The 21,758-nt window shown below is 41.1% G+C and overlaps 1 protein-coding gene across 1 annotated transcript in view; it reads right to left on the reverse strand.

The window, feature by feature from the left end:
* The window catches only part of ADAMTSL3 (ADAMTS like 3), a 2,298,702-nt gene that overhangs the window by 140,927 nt on the left and 2,136,017 nt on the right, over positions 1–21,758 (reverse strand). Inside the window, exons 25-26 of the mRNA XM_078684728.1 lie at positions 7,722–7,838; positions 6,173–6,385 (exon numbers count right to left, since the gene is read on the reverse strand). Coding sequence (XP_078540854.1) covers positions 6,173–6,385; positions 7,722–7,838 — 330 coding nt within the window. The remainder of the gene's footprint in view (positions 1–6,172; positions 6,386–7,721; positions 7,839–21,758) is intronic.

Genomic DNA, 21,758 nt, shown 5'->3' on the forward strand with positions numbered 1-21,758 from the left:
AAAGAGCCAACACTTTATGTCTATTTTGGACCTATATTATACCCCAGCTAAACTGGCAAAATGAAAATCAGGAAATGGTGATAGGTGTAACCGATGTGGACATCTGGCTGCTGACTCTGTTCATATGTTTTTTAATTGTCCTAGGTTGTCTCAATTTATTACTGATGTTCAATTGTTTTTAAATACTAGCTTGGGGATACATGTCCAATTATCTGGAGAATTGGTAATCTTTGTCACCCAGACATATCAAATTGGAAATAGATCTGCAGCAGAGGAAGGATTTTTATTTATTTGCATGTCTATATGTCGTTCTGGAATTACTTCTCGATGGCTAGATCCTGATCCACTGGTTTTTAATCACTGGCAATTGAAATTATTATCTATATATGGAGATTGGGGTTTATAAACTGAAGGGGGTGAAAAAAAAACATGTGGTCGAAATGTTTGGGCTTACATTTCAAATGGATTTGATTTTTGGCCATTACTGATTGATTATTGTAATATTTGTAAAGTTATTTGCCCCTTTCATGTTATTTTATATGACTGTTTACTAGTATCCCTTTTATTAGAGAGTTTTATTTTTCTCTTTTGTTTTTTTTTTCTTTTTTTTGTATAACTGCTTGCTGACATAAAATTATTAAAAAAAGAATAAATAAAAAATATATATTTTTAGTGCAGTCCTTTTGTGACCGTGATCCGGGCCATCAAAACATAGTCCTATTTCTATGTCTACGACCATCCTGGTTTTTCATTCTGAAGATCTGGTCACCCCCTACATGAGGAGCATGGTCCGTGCTGATTTGTAAATGGTGGGACTCTGGAGTGGTATAACGGATGAAAAACGATGGGTTGGAATGCCAAAGTGAATTGCCAGTGGTTTCAGGCTAATAGCAAGCGGTTGTATGACGTTACAATGCATTCCCTTGCAACGCCTGACTTTTCCACGCATGCGTTACAATGGGAATGCCATTACCACGCATATGGTTTACCACGAAAATTCCTTTACCACGCATACCTTTACAACGATTTTCGTTGTATAACTATGGATGATAATAGCATTTTCATGGTAAACCAACTGCAGGGCTTATTATTAAGTTAAAATCTATAAATATGTTTTTAATAAATCCTAACATAAGAAATTAGTATATATTTAAAAATCTTCTCACTGTTTCTATCGACGGAATTCTCCTTCTTCTAACGCTTTTTTAATTTGTCCTTTTTCTAATTTTTTTGACAATGCAGTACGTAGATGCACGTCGTTAGGGAGACTCTTGCATGAAGGACAAAAGGCACAGAAGAAAGCGTTTTTTAGGTAAGATTTTTTTAAAACATTTTTTTAAGCCCACTCGTTTTTTTGGGGGGGGGGGGGGGAAGACCTCCCCAAGCCCCCTTTTTTAATTTGATATTTAACTCACATTCCTTTACCACGTATCTCGTAGTAAAGGAATGCTGGTAAAGGTTATACGTGTTAAGCACGCATACGTTGTAAATCATGCGTCCTTAGCGTATTTGTGGAAATGGCCGAGTTGTAGTGGCTGTTTCCCATAGCAAGCGTTCTTCACATCACCCTTTGTGCGTTTTTTGCTAGAACTTTTGAACTATCTTTCCCTGAATACATTTTTAATGTTCACAAACTCGGAATTATCGGAAAATGTAGCTTTTTTGTAATACTTTGCTTGGATAGGCACGATGCGACCATTTCAGTGAATGCTAAAATATTTATATTTAACTTAATTGACAAACATGTACTCTAAGTGTGCTTAAGGGAGCTACTGTTAAAAATAATATGCCTTAGGAGGAAGTAGCTGCTATCCAGGTGAGACATACGATACTGTTTTGTTCCGCTGGGCAGGACAGAACAGGGACAGGACAGAAATAGCTGCGCCTGACACTCTACAATGCCGGGGTGTCACTAACCACTGCTTCTTATTTCTGTCACCACTACTGCAACAAGTATGGTATTGTCAAAGCACTTATATTTAAGCAACTCCTCGTGGTTAAGTCTTCATTTATGGGCAATTTATTCCTTCTAGAAACCATCTCTGATGAAACAATACCCCGGCCGCTGAAGCTGTTGTAACACAAGCCTTGACACACTGAATTAGTAAGTGAGCATACGCACGCAGCCCTCTAAGTTTCACTCCCTCTCCATCCCCCACTATTATAGGAAGTGGCGTAACACAAAATGATAGACCCTCCTCTGCAAAATGTAATAGGGCCCTATTACTCGGAGGCCCCCAAGTCGCCCATATCTCACAGATAGTCATTGGCTTTGTGCTGAATGGGGTACCCTGAAGGAACGGGGCCCCTGACATGTTAGGGCCCACCTGCGCCGCAGGGGGCTGCATTACGCCCCTAATTACAAGTAGGAGGGTGTTTTTTGACTTTTGGCAGATTTTTTGGTTTGAAGTATCTGTTGTTTTTTCAGACCAGTGATGCACGAAGCAGATTTTCTCAATGTTAATTGTCTGGGACTCATTACTTCACCTGGGCCTATGTGTTAAAATCACATTAACAATTAACACTCATAGGCACAAGTTAAGATGAGGCCCTATGTTTAAGTTTCGGCGCATAAAAGCATTCTTGGAAGTAGCAGGTGCAGAAACTGTGTGCATCGTGCCAGAAATATTACTTTGGGACGCAGGACTGGCCTGCATGCAAACGGTTAGGTCTAACAATAGGCTGTTTCAGTGCCCGGCTTGTCACGGTGCTAGTGTTTGGGTGCCAGCCACCCCTGAGGGCTGGCTTACACTCCACCCCACACCCATCCAACACAGGCATCAAAGGACATGAGACCCTGGTAAGACAGGGGGCCGGGCGCACATGCCATGGGCCAGTTCCAGTAAGCATATTCCAGTGTCCGTGTCATCATTCTATGTGCATGTGGGCCTAGCGACACACCACAATACAGCTGGAAGCTCTGCGAGCCCAGCAAGTCTGAGGCAAGTTAGTCACATGTTAAGCCAGTTGTGACTGACTCTTCTTCAACTCTACCAGCCTTTCAGAGTCACTACTCTGTGAGTAAGGCGTATTGTTGCCTGACGGATCTGGTCTCCAACAATGCCCAATTTTAATTAATGCTTCAAGATTGCAAAGGTTCATAAAGCGTGTACTTTTTTTTTTTTTTTTTTTTAACATCTATTGGTGGTTAATCTAGTCTTTAAAAGTAAGACATTATAACTGTATTAACAGCACAAAATGTATCAAATGTAGACATGACAATTGGATTTAACAGCAGACAAGTTACTCATTATTACTTCACTGTCGGCTCTGAATATAAATTGTTCATTTATTTGATTCATACATCTCTAAGGAATAGATGTGCTCAGTTTGAGGTCACAAGGAACAGCACCCGCTCTCAGGCTTAAGATATTAAACGGATATAGGATGAAGGGAAAAGGTTCATGGAATATTCTATGTGTAGTACAACCTCTCACAACATCTTTTTACCTGACACGAATGCAAGGTGCTCATAAGGAGAATTGTTACAACAGATACCAAGGGTGTAAAAGATTTGAATTAACAACAATCCATCAAAAAAGAAAGTTCACAAAGAATAAAAAGAGCTGCAATACCTCTTAATTCAGACACCCTAAAAATATTATCTACAACGCCATCAATACAAATGTCATTGCATAATGTGCAAGTGCAAAGTGCAAGCAGGTAAAAATGCAAATATACTTCGGAATAACAGTCAGGTCAAATCTAGCATTGTGATTATATCAAAACGAGAACTAGTCTGAAATTATAAATACCCTAAAATCCACTTCCACGCTCAAGGAAACCAGATATAGAAGTGTCAAGCGCAAAATGTCATTTTCTAAAGTGTCAGCTATAGAAGTGCAAAATAACAAATACATATGCATCCCATCTAATAGTCTGCAATAAAAGCAATTCCAAAGTGCCAGTTTGTAATAACCCGTTGCAAGGGGTAGCTAAAGCTGATCCTATCCCAACTCCCATGCTTTTATTCCTCATATCTTACATCAAGTCTGTATAAATTGAGCAGAGTATTTCCACATTCTAGAAAAGCTTCTGCCTTTCATAACTCTCTTTGCATAGAGATGCTCCTTTAAGTACACTTTCTTAATTTTCTCTAGCAACATTTGCAACCTAGGTGGTTGAGCAAATTTCCAAAGTGCCGTAATCGTTGACCTTGCCAACACCATTGCAATAAAGCGTCAACGACGGGCTGAAACTGGACTAATACCTAGATGCTTTGAGGAACCTAGCAAAACAGCATTCACATCCACTGAGTACGCCTTCCCCATAAAAACCCAAATCCTCTCAGCACATCTTCCCAAATATTTTCACACTATTACATTCTCAGAGAATGTGAATCCAACTGCCCAATTCAGAGCATTTGGGACATTGATCAGATATGTTAACATTCCATTTATGTAACAATGTTGGGGTATAATATACTTAAACTTTGGGCTTACAGTTACATTTTACAAAAGTTAGGGCTTTGTACAACTTTGGAGCTGAGGGCAGAATTTTCCAGCCATTGGTCCTGAGTTAAGTTCACCCTATCTCTTGTGACCATTTGGTTTGCATAATTCAAAACTGGACCTGGAAGTTAACTCGCCCTGAATTCAGCCATTTTACCCATTGGCTCTGTTCAGGGTAGACCTGCACATAATGAAAAAGAGCCCGACTACCTCCCAGGTTGTTTCAGTTTGCAAGGGTTGATATCGCCTTAAACGGAAACAATCTGTTAGTAAACCAGCTTATTTTTCCCCCGAAATATTGTAAAAAGTAGCTGAGCAGTTTCCCATGGGATTAATGCCCAATTAACCATCCAATCTCCAACTCTCCCCAGATCAAATGTCTCCAATGTAGAAGTTAACGGCTCCTGTATTTTATCTACAGTATTTTTGACTTGTCGGGCTTTAACCCGCCAAGCTAACAGCTTTCCACTTACTTCTCCTTCCTCATATAATTGTTGCCCATAAGTTCTAGCATTCATAACTAGCTTCTCAAAAAGAAAGTACTGCAGGTTATGCTTCACCCACTCTCTCTCTTTAAAATTTAAAGCATAGGACTGACTTACAGGTGAAGCCTTGAAATACTGTAATCCCCCCATCATGGTGGCTTTAAAAGCTTCTCAGATATTATCTGGAGAAGAAGTAAATCAATTTTCCCCCAAAAAACAATGACACCCATGTCCTCATTTCTGCAATGAATGAATCATAAGCAAGTAATGCTGTATTAATGACCCAGCGCCTAGACAAGGGGATCTGGGACTGCAGACACTTGGAGCTACAAAGGACGTCTGGCTCTGGGTCGACCATTTGCAAGCAATTCTCTCATCACCATTTGTGTGTTTGATGTACAGAACTAAGTGGCCATGGGTATGCCAGACGTGGGCCCTGTGTTCACTGTGACACTGAAAACCAGCTGCACCAGATCTTTTTGCCCTTTTTATTGAGCCTCTTGCTTGTTGTATTGGCGTATTTAATTTACTTGCAAGTCCCTGGTAAAGTGGCACTGCCTCTGCCCAGGGCCTGTAAATTAAATGGGCGTGCAGCACTGATTGTACCACCCACTAAAGTAGCAGTTTAGACATAACTCTGGCCTGCCACCTCAGCCTGTGTGTGCACAGTTTAAACTGCCATTTTGACCTGGCAAAAGAAACATTTTGCCAGTCCCGGACCTTTGTATTTAATGGACATAAGGCACCGTAAGGTAGACCCTGGGCAACCAGAGGGCAGGGTGCAATGTATTTAAAAAGTAGGATACGCACTTTTGAATTACACATGTCCTTGTAGTGAGAAACTCTTACATTTGTTTCTCCCTACTTCAAGGCATACCTATCCTGCAGGATAACATTGGAGATACCTAATTACTTTTTATAAGTGGAATTTCCAAATGGGAACAGATGCCCAGTTCATTTTTTGTGTCCTTTACCCCACTAACTTTTAACTTTGCTGAACAGCAGTTATTCTGGTGTACAACATTGCCAAAACATGTTGGCGAAGTCAATAGCTCTTGCATAGGCGAGACCTATTGGCTTAGCCAAAGCTTGTTCCAAATGCAAATGTGATGACATGCCACGTCTTAGAATTTTGACTGTTATATGCTTGTCCCACAAATAAAACCTCACATGTAATAGAATACACATCAAAACACATGGGAATCAACAGCAAATTTGTCAAAACATCCAACATACCTTCTGCAATGACATTTACCCAAGCGGAGAGAATCTTTGTGTTATGCAGTGTCCAACACTTATACTGGCCAGCGTGGTGTCCAGAAAGGGGGCCCACTTCTAAGACTCGACCCCAAACCAGGATTCTATGTTCCAGGTCTTTCACCTCCTGAATGGGATCATTGTGTAGAAGCCAGTGGATTCTGTTTCTATGACTGGTCTGCAGCGGACAACCTACAAGTTAACACAATACGATATTGTTCTTTGGTAAATCATTTAAATTATTAATTGAAAAAAAATTCAATTTCTTTGATGTGAGACAAGCATCAGAATATATCCACAAGAATACCAAAAGGAAATTTGCATTTGTGAGAGATGTTAAAAATCTAGAATTAACGACTTTTAAAGGAAACGGTACGAGGTGGGTGATAGTTGGATTACACTGCCTGGTATTCCTCATGAAAGTTATTAGTTGTTGCTCTAACTAATCCATGATTAGACCACATTCTAACCGAGAGCTTAGTTCCAATCTTACCTGCATTTGGTAAACCATTAGTTAAAAAAATGATTGTTTTGACATTGATCCTAGTGGTGACTGCAGGTCACTGCAGTTTTAACTTCACCTTTTGTGAAGGTGGGCAAAGTCTCCTAATATACCCCACTATGATGTGGCAAAGTTGAACTGTTTTTTTCCTGCATCTGAATGTACACCATGGCTGGCGATCGGAGTGCAGGACATCACCTACAAGTGCCCCACTACAACTCAGAGCTACCCGTGGCCTTGAGTGGCAGAGGGTGAATGCTGCAGCACCCTCCATTACAACATGATGGAAGTCACGCCCTGAAAGTGGGACTTTCAATGCCTGGGTAATGCTGCAGGGTGTGGCAAAAACAAAGGTCAGTCAGTAGTGGTAGGACTAAAGTTAAGTGAGTAGCAGCTCAAAGCGGCAGTGGTAATGTGTCCCCACTATCAAACAGTGCTGTGTTTCATCGCATCTCCTTTTTTGTTGAGATTCCTTTTATTGAATTTTCAATACCACTTAACAGTCAACGGATGTTAACTTTTAACAAATTATCCCCCTCTCCATACCTGAGTAGGTTTCAATCAAATACCAGCCTCACAAGTAAGAAACCTCATCATCTCTCCCTTCAAAATGTATCGTTCATATATCAGGCTAAACATTCCTGTCGCTTACCACCGTATGGACATCAAGTGAGTGATATTCCATTGCTCAGCACATTGATAATGGTCTCCATTTGCTCAACTTCTGAGACTTCCAGCTTGTGAGTCAAATGTCCCAGGACCTTCAATGACCACTGCCTCTGGTACCATTGCGCAAGTGGGGGTATCTCTTTATTCTACCAATGAAAAGCAATGACTAATTGTGCAGAACCCTATACCATTCCTATCTGCTCATACATTTTTGTCCAGGAGATCTTAGGTTAAAAATCAATTGTGCTGGGTGAAGTTCTCCCAACCTCCTTTTTTTAACAAAAAGAAGTTTTCAGCTTCTACAAGTCCAAGCTCGTTACGTTTTTAAAAAGTGAAGTTACAAGTAAAGGAACTTACCGATACGCAAGACGACTCCAGATTTAGCTGTGCTGTTGGTGCCAACTCCAGAGGCCATCAGAATTCGCTTCTTTTCATTTACTTTTAAAAATACTGGATTTGATTCAGAATGTACTTCTGTTGGATTAAAAGAATGGATAAATAAACGAAATTAAAAGGCGGATGTATTCATAACGACCTTACCCGGGTCTAGCAGACCTTTGTGGAGATGTTTACAAAACAGACAGTTGTGAGATACAGTTGATGAAGGTTACTAAGGTGTGAGCATGTAAGAGTGATACCACAACCACAGTCTGTCTGCCCTGCTGAAGGACATCGCTGTCTTTATGAGCATGATGGGAAGCAATATTCGAAAGCGCATTGACCCCAAGAACAGGTATTTAAAGCGGGATATACAAATTAATAATCTCTTGCAACAATGAGAATGTTTACACTATTCTACGTGAGCAGCAATGCAACTTACCAGCAACATCACGGTGAACACCGGCCTCGGTTACACTAGGAATTGTAAAGTTAAAGTTCAAATCAAATTTTATTAAGTAAACATGAAATGATCATATTAATTTTATAGCAGCACTTGGACATTTTGTTTATTGCCAGTGAGCACGTGACGAGGCTTTTGTAAATGTGCAATCTGTCGACAACTTGAACAGTCGTTTTGAGAGAGTTTGAGAGTCAGGGTACACACTTTCCAAGGAGCAGGCACATTATGACCGGGTAAGAGGAATGGTCACAGAAGAGCCTTAGAGAATGACAAGCAATGACGAACCTTTAGGGTATGAGGGGGAAGGCAAGAGGTAAAGGTGAAGAGAGTGCGCACAACTTACCATCGTAAATGGGAAAAGGAAGATGAAACAGAGTGGAGTGGGAGGAGAATAAATGAAGGGGACAGACCACTCCCCAGGGAGAAGTGGGAGAGCATTGTGTGGTTAGTAAAGGGACAGGGGATGAGAGTGCTGCCATTGGACAAAGCATCTGCATGCAGTCAGCCAAGTGTGGCAAGCCAGACAAGAGAAGTGAGCAGGTTTAGAGATGGGACACAGCTGTGCTGAGGAGTGAGCAGGTGAGAGGAAGTGGGGTAAGGAAAAAGAGGTCTTCACCAAGGTAATGAGGGAAAGGATAAATGCATATGAGGATGATCAGGAGTTTTCAAAAGAAGAATGAGTTGGACACAACAATAGAAGGAGAGAGGGAGTAGAAAGACAGAGTCATGAGGGATGCACCAGGATGGGAATAAGCAGTGAGACAGGTAAAAGTTCTTTCATGGTGGAACCCAGAGTGGGGAAGAGTACAATGATAACGTAAGGCCAGGTGGGAGGTCTGGGACATGGCCTATTCCGACTTCCCGCCAGAGCACTAATGCTGCTGTGAGATGCAAAAGGACAAAAGAGTAAGTTGAGCAAGACTAAAGAAAGAGAGTGAGGTTCGCCTTCAGAGTGATGCCACAAGCTAGGAACAGGGTATGGAGCAATGCCAAGAGATCTAGTGGGGCATTTAGGACAAGCACCAAATAGGAAAATGGTAGCTGGATAAGGAAGGTAGTATACCCAGGAGGCAAAATACGGACGGAGGTACCTAAAGTGATAAAGATCGCGGGAATTGGAAATACAGATATAGGAAGTTGGCAGAAGAAATGGGGAAGAGATGATAGGAAACAGTGAAGATGTGCGCTACCAAGCCCTCAGATGCACGCCTCGTTCAGATCAACAAACAGAAGATAAAGATGAGAGAATATGTAGACATTTTAAAGCTGTTGCAATAGAAAGTATGGTGGAAGGAGGGACTAATGGAAGCGGAAAGGGGCTAATGGAAAGGCCTCAACATGAATTATTTGTCTATCTGTTCTATGAGAAGCCCTCACACTGATGCATACTCGTGGAAACCGCATATATTCAAATACATGTATTTAATAAAGTAAGTCCAAGTTCATGTTGGCAGGATGACATAGCATTGCTGTGATTAGGAATTAGGATACAGAATGACACAAGTGTCACCCGCAATAGCCCTTTCTCAAGGACTACCTGTCACTGCAATGAATAGTGCCCACAAGGAAATTCACATGATCAACAGCCTTCACGTGACAATCACCCTGTAACCAAGGTGCATTGCCAGGGACTGCTTTAGGGCGGTGCGAACGGTGAGACCGCACTGGGTGCTGACCTGGGGAGGAGGGCGCTATGTTTAACAATGCCCTACGATTTAAAAACACCTGCAGCAGAGTTCCTTCTACACCCAGTTTTCAAGCAGCAATAAAAATGTCAAGATAGCTCCTGCGATTAATGTTCCTGCCAGAGAGAGAAATCAGAGTTCTGTCTAGTGGCAGTTTTGGCTCACCATAAAGCAGCACAGAGAGTTCATATGCCTTATACAAAGAATGTGTACTGTGTAGCTCACAGATCTGTATTTTATGTGGATAGCAGTGAGGGTTAATGCTTTTGCCACAGAGATCCTTTTGTTCCAGCAGTTCATAAGATACAACCCTAATGTAGTGCAGAGACTGTTAGGAGCTGTCATCAAAGAGCTGCATGCAAACTGCATAAAATAGGTTAGGAAGTGATGTTTTTCCCCCTGTCTTTCATTATCTATTCCTAATGTTGCTGAAAAATGTTTGTTTCTGTAGATATACAATAATATTAGTAAAGCCAGGTTTTACCAGTGTTTTAAATCAAATAAAACATATGTGGGAGAGGGGCTGTGGGAGATATGGGTCACGTTTGTCCGATCGTAGTGAGGAATGACAAGGTCAGGGGGGAGCGCAAAAAATAATTTCACACCAGGCGCCAACAGCTCTAAAGCCGGCCCCGTGCTTCACCCAAAGAGCCGATCCTGCAGGATGGGGCAGGCAACATTGGGCATGCGCACAATAGCCCTGCAAATACAAAGCACTGGGGCACTCTTTACCTGGGCAAACCTGCACTTTAAAAATTCAAATCAAATCCAAGCATGAATGCTCAAACTGTAATGACCACCGCCCTGTTAGGCAATGCTTAAGTTGGCTGCAGGCTGTACAGTAAGGTTGGATTTAGATGGAGGCAGTAGAGGTGTGTGGGATAGGTTCTATGTGCATTTTTGAAGTACTCGTGATAAGAAAATACAAGGTAAGTTGTCTGGATAGTGAAGGCACCAGGAACCTTCACGAGGGCTTTGTGGTGAAATTGCCACTGGCTTATCATAGACCATAAAAATGAAGAATGGCAGAAGGTAATTGATTGACGTTTATTAATGTGCATAGTACCCATGGGGTCCTTGTTGGAAAAAAGGCCACTTTAAACTGAGTAACACATGATATTTGATTGTTTCTCTGCTACTTATAGATTCAAAGAAGGAGAATTGAGAGTTCAGTATATTTTAACATTTACCTTGTAGTGTAGTTCCTATCTTCCCAATAGGCTCTGCGCATTGGAATAGTACCTACAGCAGTAAAGGCCTAGGCCAGACGTTAACTAGGTCTACTACTGTCGATACTAGACTTAATTTTTGGGTTTGCCAGCTAAGCTCAGAGTTCGCTAGAAACTTTCTCGAATGTTCAGGAAAGAATTACCTCCCCTGATTAGACAAGAAGGGATTTAGTTTCTGACAACCATAGAACATGACAACTTTGCTCTCCCCTAATCAAGAGTCAATCTCAAGAGTCGTGTGAGCACAAGGCAATTATTTTACTCAGTCAGTACGTGCATTCTTAGTCTCATCAGAATGTAGAGAAAAGGAAGAGACGGGCGTGTTCAAAAAAGATGTTATTTATTGATCAGTCTCTTTTCTCGTACAAGAGAAATGGATCGATATTATTGCAATACTTATAGTTAAGTAAAGTGCATACATTAAAAGCAATAGTATAAAATAATACTGTAAAAACATTGATATGGTTTCTGAGCCATATGATGTTTAAAATGATTAAAATATATTTACATACACATATACATTTGACAAAACGTACTCAACTGGTGTTTCTAAATACGCCTACCCCGTGTACCTGACCTAAGTCTAATGCGTGGGCGGGAATAGAAAGTTACAGTTTAAGTTAAGTTTGTTTTTGCCAAGTGAATAACTAAAGAATTCTCTAGGAGGGGTTATTCAGTTCTGTACCTGGAATTTAGGATGAATGAGGAATGGTATCTCTTTCTCTGCTCTCGATATTCCAGGCTGCCTGCGAGGGCTACCCGGAAGCGCCGGTGCTGGGTCTCTCGGCTTGAGATAGCAGCGCGTCTCTCAGCGCGTCAGGAAGGCGGGGCTGCTGCCTGCGGGGTCTGCTTCTGCTCTCGGCTTCGGCAAGTATGGCTGCTCCGTCTTGTCACCACGCGTGTGTTTGCATAGGGCAAGGTCGGCAATATTTATACCTTAAAGGTGCCGAGATTGACGTAAGGATGGACATAGGTACGTCAATAAAGATGTCATACGACTTGCTCGTTAGCACATTCTTTTGCAAAAGTTCTCTGTGAAATCAAAACAATGGCCGCACGGATTTTCCAGGTTGTCATAGGTTTGATTTGTTATGAGAACGTCGTATGCCTTATCAGGGGCTGGAGGAATGTCGCTTGTCTAATTAGATCTCAAGCGTTATGACCTAATCAGATAACACGTTCCTGTGCCGTAGTGTGACTGCGTCAGATAACGGTATCTGCATCATGGGGGATTTCTTGCCTCATGGGCTGACTGTTAGTTAACTAGCTAGGTAGTTTAACCAGAATAGGGTCAGGAATAGGGGGATCGATTCAGAACCTATAGAAATACACGACACCCACTCCACGCTAACTATGGTCATATCTACTAATCTATGCATAGTATAACATAGTACAACATACTATAGAGTATAGTGTATACCTTACCACCCCAAAATACATAAATGCATTTCGAAATTTTCAAATATACTGAAAAATTGCAGTCATATATATTGTATGCACTTAAGCTATGAATTAAATGCAAAAGTAAACACGCATTGTTATGCATTATTGCTTTTTGGTGTATGAGAAATACACATGAAATGGCTCTTAATATAGCTATACAGAAAGGAAGTCTGAGACCATTTCATCACATAATAAAATATTTGTGAACATACCAGCGGGCAGCTAAAGTCTATATAAAGTATCTAAAATAGAAATCTTAGTTCTCTAGGAATAGTTTCTTACTTTAAGCAGAAGATCAGTGTCCCGGGGAAAAAATATATAGAAAAATATTTTAAGGGCTTGCTGAAAAAAGTTGCTGTCCGTGAACTGGATTGTAATTGTTCATGTGACTTTATTTTTAAAGGTTGAAGGCCGAATTCAGGGAACGCCGTGTGCGAGTTTACTCAAAAGTCTCTATTTCTGTTCCGGAGAGAACATCATATCATTCAGGCTTTCGAAAAAACTGTCAACAGCTTCATGGGAAAGTTCCACTAAGTCGGAAATAGGGGTAACCATGCATTCGTGCGCATGATTGTCTCCATTGACATTCTGATTAGCATTGCTGACAGAAGGTCGTACCTGTTCGATGCTGCTTTCATCTTGAACTTCACTACTCTTCAATCGTAGTGGTGAAGATTCCAGGAATGCCGTCATCAGAATTGGCAGCCTTTGAGGGCAGCACAGTGCGTGAACCTTGGTAGGAACCAACAGTGTATCTGCATCCACCGGCGCATCCGATTTTAGCGTCAGACAGGTGTCTAACACGCATTCTTCTCCGCATAGCAGACACCTTAGTACAGGTAAAACACACCTTTGCCACATTGGTCGAAATGATAGAAACCAAGTCATGTTTAGGTCTCTAAGCCGGGAGAGTCCCAGGATTTTTGATATCCGGTCCCGGTATCCAATGGCTAGGATCGTATCTTCCATTGTCGCGAGAGTTTGATCTGTGACATGGGTTGCCATAACGAAAAATAAGGACTAGGAATAGGATTCCTGCAATTAGTCCCAGGATCAGGGGAAGTCCGCCAAAAATCGAATGGACGAAATCTGGAAAAATACCCAGTATGGCTTTGAATGGTGTTAATGCCATCGAAAATACTGTCTTAAATACCTTTGAGACCCCAGTGGTATCAGAATTATTTAAGATTTCGCTCAGGATTTCCGCGAAATGTACGGGGGAATTAGTTGATAATAATGTATGTATCTCTGCAGTCGTCCTTGCGACTTGTAGATCATACGTTTCTTTAGATGACGTGAGCCTTGTAGGCGTCTGAAGAAGCACTGTTTTCATTCTGCTTAAAGTGTCTATTCGAATAGAAGTAATTTTCAAACCGGGCCATGCCCTTGCCTCCCTGTCTGGTAAGGAGCTGGGGAACAAAGAACGTCCACAGCACTTGACCTTCGCCGTCGTGGTGACGAGATAAGGAGTCCCGGGCATAAGACTACAACATCTGCGGTCTACAATAAGAATGTAACTCCTATTATAGAGTCTTTGAAAGAATGGTTCTATTTCAGTTGCAGGTGCGCCTTGCTGGTGACATGAAAGGTTGTATGAATTCCCTTCACAGGCTCCGTGCAAACTAATACCGTTACACAGAAGCGTGCCGCTTAGTGACATAGCACAATTGTTGCCACTAAGAAACACTTTCTGTCCTTTGTTACTGACACATGCATGTGAATAGGGCAGGTTCCAAGTTGTTTTAAGGTACCCCTTTCCCAATTTCTCGTACATGCCAGCCTGTATATATTTTTGGCAGTATTGAAACCTGAAGGTTGAGATTGGAATATTTATGATTCCGTGGATTATCCATTCACTGACAGGTCGTTCTGACATTGTCATTGGTAATCTTTCTAGTTTTTCAATGCTCAAGATTGTATAATCAGCACCCTTCTGCGCCATACCGATTTGTCTATCAGTAAGGTTAAAGATTTGGAATAGTGACGTTGTGTTGATTAAACGCCAAGGCACATAGCCTGAACGCAGATTTTGTAACGTCCAGCCAAGCTGTACAATAGAGCGCAATTGTGACTGACCATGTTGTAATAACAGTAAGTCTTGCGATAATATATCGATTGCTGAAGACACAATGCTGTCCAATGAAAATATTCTGGAGGACAGAGTCATTAACCCATTGTCCACTACAGAAAGTGATTTTTCCAAATTAATACGATCAATTTCACGTATTCTCTCTGCTGTTTCAATTTGAGTAACCTTCCAGGCCTCATTGTATGCTGCATATACAGAGGCTGCTATGAGACGCTTTTGACGCTGTTTGCGTGGTCCCAGTATGAAATCACGCAAGTCAGCACCATCAGTAAGTAAAGTTAGGTGTTGCTTAATTTCAGGCAGTGTGGAAGTTTGTAGCCATTGAAGGCATAATTTGCCCACACTGTAGGTTGTTATTATCCCTGGGTGATGTCTTTGGGGATATCTAGGGTCTGGCCTGGTCATTTTGAAACCCTGTGTTTTATTCAGGAATCTATCTTGACAGTTATTTGTATCTGTGGGCCAGATCAACCATTGTTTCCAATCAGGATGTGTTCTGTTTTGGTTAAGTATATGGTTTATGTCTATTCCTTCATCTGTATCAGAGTTATTGCTAAACATTGTTGGCTTTGGAATAGACAGGTTATTTAAATCTTTGATTTTGGCTAAGCCAAGACAGGTGGTTTGTTGAACAGTGTCATTTAAAAATATCATTTGTTCTGGGATCATGCAGGCTCTAAACAAAGCTTCTATACCCTGTACTTGCCATTCTTTTGTACCCCAAACACTTTTCAAATCAACATTTTTGTCCCAATAATCAAATCCAAAAGTATTCATTTTTTCAAAGAATGAATCTGAATATATCAATTTCGTGTTGGTTATCATGGTTTTCATCCCTGTCTTGTTTGACAATTTGTAATAAAATGTTTCAGCATTAGTTATGTTAAAACCTGAAAAATATGAATATTTGTCATAAACGGTTCTAGAGCTCCCTTTTGGAGGTGTAGCACAATGTTCCCATTGATTATAATTTAAAACATTTCTAGGTTGTGCAGATTTATGCAAGAAATGGTTACCATAATGGTTATAGCAATACATACTATCATAATTTGTAGAACCTTGCAAATAATCATGTTTTGTAAATTTAGCAGACATTACTAAGTCAGACATCATATTGTTTATACTTTCAAAGTCCCAATCATCAGCAAATGAGTTTGGTTTTGCAAAGTCACTCAAGGAGATCTTGATTTGGTGTGGATATTTCAGGATCTCGACCGGACCATAAATTTCATAGTCAGTGTTGTCCCAGGCTACCCCACCAGGTATTGGAATTGCTGTGAAGTTGGCTGAAGAAAGTTCTGAAGAAAGTTCTCGTTTCTCGACGTGTGAAGATGTGTGTGGTTTGAGGACCAAGTTGATGTTCTGACTTGCTGTGTCCATTTTAGCATATTTTCCCTCAATGAAGCGTCCCAAGGTAAATACCATGATGAGCCAAAGTATGAGGATAAATGCACCAAAACCCACCCAAAATTCAATCCATGGAGAAACCAGATATGTTTCTTTCAGTTGTTTCAAAAGTTCCTTAGCTTTGTCTTTAAAGGATTTTGATGATGGCTGTGTCTTTTGTTCGCTGAAACCTTCAGAGGAATCATCGAAGTTGATGAAGTAACCAGATGCAGTTCTGTCAATTGTTCCAATTGGTTCAGGATTCTTGTTTTTTGCATTGTCACTTGGTACTTCAGTATAGATTGGTGTGTCTCTGCTAAATGTTTTTATTTGGGTTTTCAGAGGTCTTAGTTCTATTGCATTGTTGCATAGTCCTTGTTGTTCTTCTGTAGGCGTTTCGAATGTGATGAGCCTCTTTGATAGGACCTCTGTACTGGTAGCAAACCTTGGTGTTCTGCTACTTATTGGGAGTCCACTTGGCCTACTGTTTGTTATTGGCCACATGTTGTGGTTTTACCAGGTCGATGGATACAACTCGGTTCTCCTTTTTTCCAGCAAGTGGCGGTAGTACAACTGATCTTGTCCCGTTGACAGACAAGACAGGAACTGCTTTTCTGTAAGAAGGCCCAAATTCCTTCTTTACCGCGATCTTTTCCCTGACTAGATCCCCGACTTTTGGAATCCAGACAGGTCTTGCTGGGACAGGTGGTGATTCTTCAGTGATTGTTGGCTGTTGTTTCAACTGTATGTTGCTCAGGTCTTTTCTTGTTTTGTTTAAATCCTGCAAAATAGCCAAACGGTCTTTGACATCAAAGGTTTTTTCTATTACCACTGAAGTCTGACTATCAAGGTCAGAGATCAACATCCTAGTTCCGAATAATAATTCGTACGGACTGAATCCCTTCAGAGAATTTCTTGGCAAGTTATTTAGACTACGTTGGACACTTATTAGATGTTTGACCCACCCAGCTCCCGAACCTAATATCCTTTCTATTATAGATTGCTTTCTGCCTTGGTTTTTTCTTTACACCATCCCATACCCTCAGGAAGGAAGTGAGAAGATTCCCGCTGGGCTGTGCTCATTTGGCCATGTTTCCCCCCCAGGCTGGATTGCCTGAGTGAAAGAAATGGTCGAACGTAGCATGCTCTTAGCGTATATGCCATTTAGACTCACAAATCTTGTATAATAGTCCGGACGTCAGCCGAGTGCTGTGGATCTACATGATAAGTGGAACTAGCCTGTGTATGTTAATCGCAAGCCATTCTTTTTGTTGGTAATATTATCTGCCTTGCTACGACGAGGTATTAAACTGCTTCTCTCCCCACTGCGATCTCTGTTGCAGTTTGGGCAGTTTTTTACAAACATGGTGTAGTGCAGGCTCATGCCTGGCCACCAGTACCGTGATTGTAATTCTTCCAGAGAATCTTTTAATTTAAGGTGCCTGAGACCCTCGCCCATGTGTGCGTCTGCGATTAACAAGTTTCTCCTGTCCATGTTTGGAATCACTCTATCCCCCACTCCAGGGATTCGAGCAAAAGGGACGGAGTTTGCATCGATTATGTATGTATAATTGAGTGGATAGTTGATCGGTAACGCTGAGCAGTCGCCTTTTGATGACGTTTTCACCGCCAGCAATGTTTCGCCGTCAATGTATTTTAATGTACGCTTTTTTCGATCTACGGGAGCCGGTTTACTGGCTGCCGCTGCGGCTGTTTCAGCCAATGAATTCCCTACAACGTGAACGCCATCACGCTGGTGACTCAGTGAGTGTGTCACGTGAGTCTTTGGTAGTTCTTTTTTCAAAAGAGCTACTTGTTCCCAGAGCAGTCTCTGCTTTATTGGTGCATCTGTGTCATCTTTGTAACCGTTCTTAATCCATGTCTGCAAATCCTTGTTATATGCTTTGACGCAGAAATATGAATCTGACACTATAAGTGTCGGGAATTCGCGATCCGCATTATCTAGCGCCATTTTCAAAGCTATTATTTCAGTTTGTAGTTCTGAATTAGTTTCTACTGAGTGTGATTTTGTTAATAGAGGTTTTAGTTTACCTCCGCGCCACACTTCTTTTGTAATCTCACATGTGGGGTTGTATGCATGTTTTCCCCAAACGGAGGGTTGAGCATGTCCGTCTGTATAGATTACACAGGCGTAATGTCGTAGAGGCAGAATGTCGATTGGCAGAGGATACGTCTTTTCATATTTTAGATTTTTTAATTCTTCTAGTTCTTAAAAGACTGTCAACCAGGCAATACTTGATAATTCATATCCTCCGTACTGGATTTTCAGATGGGCAATTCTGGATTTTTTGAAGTTGAATTTGTAACCCTCTGCAGCGAAACCAAGTATTATGGTGTTCACTCTTTTCAAGTGAGTCTCCAAGTCATCATCTGTTAAGTAAATGTCATCGACATAAGATAATGCTTCATCATCATATAGTTGTAGTAATTCTGTTACTCTCGCTGAGAATACCCCCGGGCTGTTCTTGTACCCCTGGGCTAACCGACAGAATTGTTTTTGAGTGCCATTTACTGAGAATGCAGTTAAATATCTGCTTTCTGGTGCTATGTTTTGACAAAAGAATCCATTGGAGATGTCCAAGGTTGTTTTGTATTTTTTTCGCACTATGTTATTCATTAGTGCAGCACTGTGTGAGTTTTGCACTGCAAAAGTTTTGCAACATGTGTTAAGGTGTCGGTAATCCAAAACTAGGCGATATGAATTGTCTGGTTTGGAGACCGGAAACAAAGGATTGTTCATTTGTGAGGTGCAAGTTTCAATCACCCCCTGGTATTCTAGCTGATCTAGTATTTCATTTACTTGTTTTTTTGCTTCTTGCTTAATTGGGTACTGCCTTTGTGCAGTTGGTTGTGATTTTAACTGGATTTTGTGAGGAGGAGAATCCTCATCCCATCCTACATGATTTTTATATAAAGCAGGTGCTAAGGCCACTGCCCACTTTCTAGCAAGTGTGTATTTTTTATGAATCGGTATTTGATTCGAGAAGGCAGGCATAATTACTTCTTCGCCATGAGGGCACTCCCTGACAAACTCTGGTGGCCAGTCTTTTTCAGCTAGAAGGATGTCATAGCCCTTGGAGAGGTTATCCCAAAATAGTCCCCTTATTTTCCTAGTCTTATCTCCCTCTATACGTAATGTTATCTCGTATATTTTGTGGGGCTTGCTAACTCTGGTATCTGCAGTTTCCACTTGAAGGTATTCATTCGTGTCCACTGTCTCCAGATGATTCATAAGGACTTTGCGAGCTATGCTCACCTCTGCTGCGCTGTCTAGCATTGTCTGAGCCCACTCTCCGTTTTTCAGTTGTGTCCTCAGTATTCTCGGCATTGTTAACTACCTTGATACTGGCTACCTTCTTTTTTGGAAATTGTAATTTCTTTTTCAGTTGAGCAGGTTCCTTGTCTTTGGACTTGGCGTGCTCTTCTGATCGTCCTCTTCTTTCCGATTTCTGCGAGGAATTCTGAAAAGATTGAGAGGGACGTGTATCAATGTCTTGATATCTATCAGGTTTTTTAATATTATCCCTATTTCTAAGGTTATATCTATTCCCAGAGGGGTCACTCTGGGGTGACCTTTATCTCGGGTTTGGAGATTTCTCTCTTCGCCTAGGAGACCTTCCTCTGGACTGGAATTTCTTTTCTTTAGGATTGGATTGTTTGTTCCCATCCCAGTTCTTTTTTGGTGAATTATTATTATTATTAAAAAACATTTTTTCTGGACTTGTAGTCAGTTGCGGTTTTACTGGTATTCCACCTAGACTATCTCTGCCTAGTTCTTCATAGGATTTTCCTATGATTCTGGCAATTTCAGCTGGTTGGTCTGCTATATCTGTCTCTTTTAACCTCTGGCGGATCGCCACGTTTGCTGCTTCACCTTTTATGTTGGCTAGTAATATAGCCGAAACCTGCTTGAAGTCTTTTAGTAATTTCATACCAAGAGTTAAAGCTGGTTCTGGACCGTATTCATCTTGAATTTGTTTTAGCACATCTGGTATCACCGAAATGGATGGAACACCGTGCGTTTTTGTATAGATGGAAGCAAAGACTGTACCCCAAGTGTCACAGTCCTCAATGTGTGGTGCGATTCCCATTGGGAGACATATAGTCAGAATCCTGTGTTTTTCTAATGGGGTGGTGTCAGGAAACACCGCCTCTATTTGGGTAATTTTCTGTGCCAACCAGAATGGTATCTGTTCCCGTTTAGCTGGAACTTTACCTAGGCAGGATTGGATGTTCTGTGGTGTAATTTTATTTGTGTTCCCCTGGTGAGGGGTCAGCTGTGGAAGTTTAATCGCTGGCTGAATTGTTGAAGTCCGCATTACATACTGAACTAATTGTCTGTGAATTTTTAGTAGTTGTTTTAGCTGTATTAACAGCTCTGCTGCAGGCATTCTTTCGATGTCTGGATGTGGTGTGTATCCGGCTAGGACCGGCCACGTTGCTCCTGGTCTTCCTAAAGGACCGAGCCTTGTAATGTGATTGTTATGTTTTAGGGCGCCATCAAATAAGAGCAAATGCTCTTGGAATTTGAGTGGTACTTCCACCTCCTCGAAAGGAGTGTACGTTTCAGGAGGTTCCTCTACTTTGTAATAGTGGAAGTACTTTGTTACAGCATTTGCTGCTGGAAAATGTATCCATGTATAGTATACCTCTGTCTGCCGATATTCGTGTGCCTCAATTACGAATATGACTGTGCCACCTCTAGGTGTCAGTCCATTTTCTATAAGTTTTAAGGTTATAGATCTCCTTTTGGCGACCTGGATGAGTATTATATCCGGGTCTGCTGTTTGCATGGTAGCATCAGCATCTGCTATTTCAGTAGCTAATCTAATTGCCTCTCTTTCATCATCACTCTCTGCCATTTTACAGACAGGATGGTATTATGTTTGTTTGCAGATCAGGTTTCTTATGGAAACAGAGATTAGATGCACAATATTTTGGGAATGTTTTTATCCTTCAACGTTGACTATACCAAGAACCATACATAGGAGTTCCCTCCTGCGAGGTTTTGGAGGATATTACCTTTCACCCACTCCAGACGTCTTTGGAGTATAATGGAAAAAGGGGTCTGAGTGAGAAAGCACGACTGAGTTACTCTAAATGTCTTACGTTAGTTTTATCGCCCTTTCCAAACACGTTGGGCGCCATGTAGTGTAGTTCCTATCTTCCCAATAGGCTCTGCGCATTGGAATAGTACCTACAGCAGTAAAGGCCTAGGCCAGACGTTAACTAGGTCTACTACTGTCGATACTAGACTTAATTTTTGGGTTTGCCAGCTAAGCTCAGAGTTCGCTAGAAACTTTCTCGAATGTTCAGGAAAGAATTACCTCCCCTGATTAGACAAGAAGGGATTTAGTTTCTGACAACCATAGAACATGACAACTTTGCTCTCCCCTAATCAAGAGTCAATCTCAAGAGTCGTGTGAGCACAAGGCAATTATTTTACTCAGTCAGTACGTGCATTCTTAGTCTCATCAGAATGTAGAGAAAAGGAAGAGACGGGCGTGTTCAATAAAAGATGTTATTTATTGATCAGTCTCTTTTCTCGTACAAGAGAAATGGATCGATATTATTGCAATACTTATAGTTAAGTAAAGTGCATACATTAAAAGCAATAGTATAAAATAATACTGTAAAAACATTGATATGGTTTCTGAGCCATATGATGTTTAAAATGATTAAAATATATTTACATACACA

Source organism: Lissotriton helveticus, chromosome 3_2 (assembly GCF_964261635.1).
Source record: "Lissotriton helveticus chromosome 3_2, aLisHel1.1, whole genome shotgun sequence".
Classification (NCBI taxonomy): Eukaryota; Metazoa; Chordata; class Amphibia; order Caudata; family Salamandridae; genus Lissotriton; species Lissotriton helveticus.